This window comes from Poecilia formosa, unplaced genomic scaffold, assembly GCF_000485575.1.
Source record: "Poecilia formosa unplaced genomic scaffold, Poecilia_formosa-5.1.2 Scaffold37, whole genome shotgun sequence".
NCBI lineage: Eukaryota > Metazoa > Chordata > Actinopteri > Cyprinodontiformes > Poeciliidae > Poecilia > Poecilia formosa.
Genome location: NW_006799976.1, coordinates 1,870,595 through 1,874,059, shown reverse-complemented (window position 1 = coordinate 1,874,059; position 3,465 = coordinate 1,870,595). Strand labels below are relative to the sequence as shown.

Below are 3,465 nucleotides of genomic sequence, written 5' to 3'. Positions count from 1 at the left end.
TTATTAAATTTTATTTATTTTATGAACATCTTTGTTTCCCTCCACTTGATAAACCATGGCCTGCTGTGTGGAGCTGTGGGAGCTGCTTCTGGGGGCTCCTATCTGCTCCTTAAAAATCCTCCAAACATCAACAAGCTCGTCATCACAGCTGAGAAGATCTGGAACAAGATGGCCGCCCTGAAGACGCCGCCGAGTGGCGGCGCCGCCTCGCAGATCTGACAGACCGGAGCAGTGGCTGTAGCGTCAGAACGTGGGAATGAACTGAGCGGAGTCCACATTTAATTAGATTTTCATCAATCAATCAATCAATCAATCAATCAATCAATCAATCAATTCACTTTATTTTGGCAAATTGTCAACATTAAACACAGAAACAAAAATAATAAACAAACCCATAATTTACCAAAAAAGGAATAGGCTGAAGCAGAAGCTCATTCTTGTCTACCCTGGTCATATAGCATCCTACCAAGATATCTTCACAATACATGTACACATCCAGATAACAGCGTAAGATTTTATCATTTTACATTTCAAGGCTCCTTTAAAGGACATAATTTAAAATCATCATTCAATTCATTCCACAGTTTCACACCAATAACTGAAACACATCTAGACTTTACCTGGCTCGTCTCTTTTGCACATTCAACTATAAACAAACCTCGCAAATTATATTTATTCCCTCTCAGCTTGAATAATTTCTGTATACCAGAAGGAAGACTTTTGTTCACTGCTTTACACATTATTTCCGATATGTTTATGTATGCAATACCTTTAAATTTTAAGGTGTTACTTTGAATACAGAGTTTATCAGTTGGTTCACGATATCCCACTTGATTAATAAGCTTTACAGCTTTTTCTTTGCAAATTAACTTATAAATTAATAGTTGTTTTACTTGCGTTTCCACACATTTCTGAGCAGTAGGACAAATCAGGCATAACCAAAGAGGAATACATAATATGCTAGACTTTAACATTTATTAAATATTTTATTTTAAACAATATTCCAATAGTTTTTGCAACTTAATTTCTAATATATTCAATATGAGGCTTCCACAAAAGAAGGTACGTCGCTTTGCTATCTTCATTTTGTCAGGAAAAGTTCCAGTTATGAATGATCTGTTACAAATATAAGTGAGTTTTAATAATACTTTAAATTGCCTCTTTCACAATAGCCATATCAATATCACTGCAATCTTTGGATTAAATCTTGTAATGTCTGGAGCAGCAGTGGACTTCAGACTTGAAAAACGTCTCGAGTGGCATAATTTTAGCTTCACAGGGTTCAAATTCTACAAAAATGAAAATAAATCTCCTATTACATGTGTTTTTATATTCATTTATTAATCAGTGAATCACCAGATCGGCCATACACTGAATAAGCAGAAAGACCTGAGCTTTTCACATGTCGCTGTTAGAAGTATTTTTTAGCTGCTATGCATCTTTGCTACAAATAATCACTAAAGGAATTCTGCATTATTGCAATTTGAAATTGTTTATTTTTTTCAATTAAAATCACAAATTTCATTACTTGTTTATTTATAATTTATTTCTAACGTTTTATAAATAAGCTTCATTTATGAAATAAAATGTTCAATAAACTCCACCAGAGTTTTGGTGCATCGTCAGCATTGCCGAACACATTGGTGCATATCGCCTGCATATCGGCATATCGGTGTGGGAACTGCGCGAGAGCGACTGCAATGATTGACGGGCAGCTCCCGCGGTCGCCAGGAGGCTGGAGTGGCGCTCAGCTCAGCGCTGATGAATGTTTTCCATTTTCTCACCATTGAGTGGTTTATGTTCTCAGACCTCAAGATTGTAAAGGCTAGCGTCCCACAATTCAGTGCAAAAAGAATGGCCACAAAACGTTTACACGATGAAGCACAAAAGGAGAAAGAAGCCAATTGTATGAAACATTTACATTGTTGTGAGGGAAACATTAAAGTGGGCACATTGCAAAAAGAATCAGGGAGAACAATACCGCTGAACTGCGAGGCTGTGCCACCGCTTACAAGGCAACCGGATAAACAAAACAAAAAATATATTTTTATTTAAAATAAATTGATGAAAAATAAATTGAACTTTGCTTTAAAGTATGTGTACTTTCACGTCTTACAAAATTGGGAATTTACTTATGATAAATAGAAAGTGAACACAAAACTAAATGTGAAGATAAAAAATAAATAAACAATGTAATTAAGCTTTCACCATGCATATCAGTCAATTCAATATTAACCATGTCAGATTTTCAGATTTAAGGTTGGTGAAGACCTCTAACTTACCCAACTTGGACTTATGTTTTTCTAAATCAGCAATGACAAATGTCAACTTATCTGAATTGCATCCCAACAAATCCAACAGATTCAGTGAATAAAAGATATAAGAATTAATAACATCAGAGTTCTTAAACTGTCTGTCAGTCTGGTTGTTTTTGGAAAGCTTCTTTCTAAAATGTTTGGGAAACTACAGTTAAAACAAACACCTTCAGCAAATCTTTGAGGGCCACCTGGGGGTCCCATATTTGGCACGGGGAACTGGGAAGAGGGGAGGGAGAACAGGAAGCAGTCCACATTTCCTCGGACAGGATACTGTGCTCCTCCAAGACGCATCCTGGAATCTGCTGTCTCTAAGGTCCAGCCAAGTTTTCTGTCCAAATCACAATGTGACAATGTGACTTTAAAGTCACATTTAAAGTCACATTGTGAAAAGGGAACACACAATGATGACTGGTCAACCTGCAAGAACTAAGTTCACTTGTAGCTATGGTTGCCATGCATCCAAAAATGCAGAAATGCATTTTCTGGACACCACTTATGGAAATCCATGCTTCGTTGCAAAGCTGTTTGCTGAAAACAAAACTGTATTTCCTACTAACTTGACATGCACTAACGTATAATTATTTTTTTTTATCTGTATCATTTTCTATCCACTTCACATACTTGCACTCATTTGTACATCCAGTTCCAATTAAATATAGGGAGGTTTAAGGATGTAACGTGACAAAATATAAAAAAATTCATCATCTGGTCAACACAGACAGAATGATGACCAAGAACCAAGAACGTGAACGGTAGAGAAACAAGAGCGCCCTCTGGAGTCACAACCTCGGAATTTTTATGTTACAGCGGAACCATTAGCACGGTCAACGTTTTCCGGGGGTCCCTTTTCTGCGCTGCACAAAACAATGTCCACGACCAGCTGAGCTCAAACATGACTTGGAGCTCCCTCAGCCTTAGTCTGATAGATAGTTGCTGGTTATTTCTGGCTCTGTGTTTCCTTGTAGCTTTTAGCGTCCACAAAGCCTCAGCCCAGCTACCGAGAGAGTACCGGAAGTCCAGTCTGTTAACACTGTTTCAGGATCTGATTCGTTACGGAAAAACCAAACAGACGCTGCACCGTGCAGAGTGGCTGCGAGTGTTTGACGTCCCGAAACGGTAACAAATTATTATTAATTTAAAAGAGAGA

The 3,465-nt window shown here is 37.5% G+C and overlaps 1 protein-coding gene across 1 annotated transcript in view; it reads left to right on the top strand.

Moving 5' to 3' along the window:
* Window positions 1-3,109: 3,109 nt before the first annotated feature.
* srd5a3 (steroid 5 alpha-reductase 3) overlaps window positions 3,110-3,465 on the top strand; it is a 3,374-nt gene continuing 3,018 nt past the window's right edge. The window contains exon 1 of the mRNA XM_007550678.2: window positions 3,110-3,434. Coding sequence (XP_007550740.1) covers window positions 3,211-3,434 — 224 coding nt within the window. The 5' untranslated portion in view covers window positions 3,110-3,210. The remainder of the gene's footprint in view (window positions 3,435-3,465) is intronic.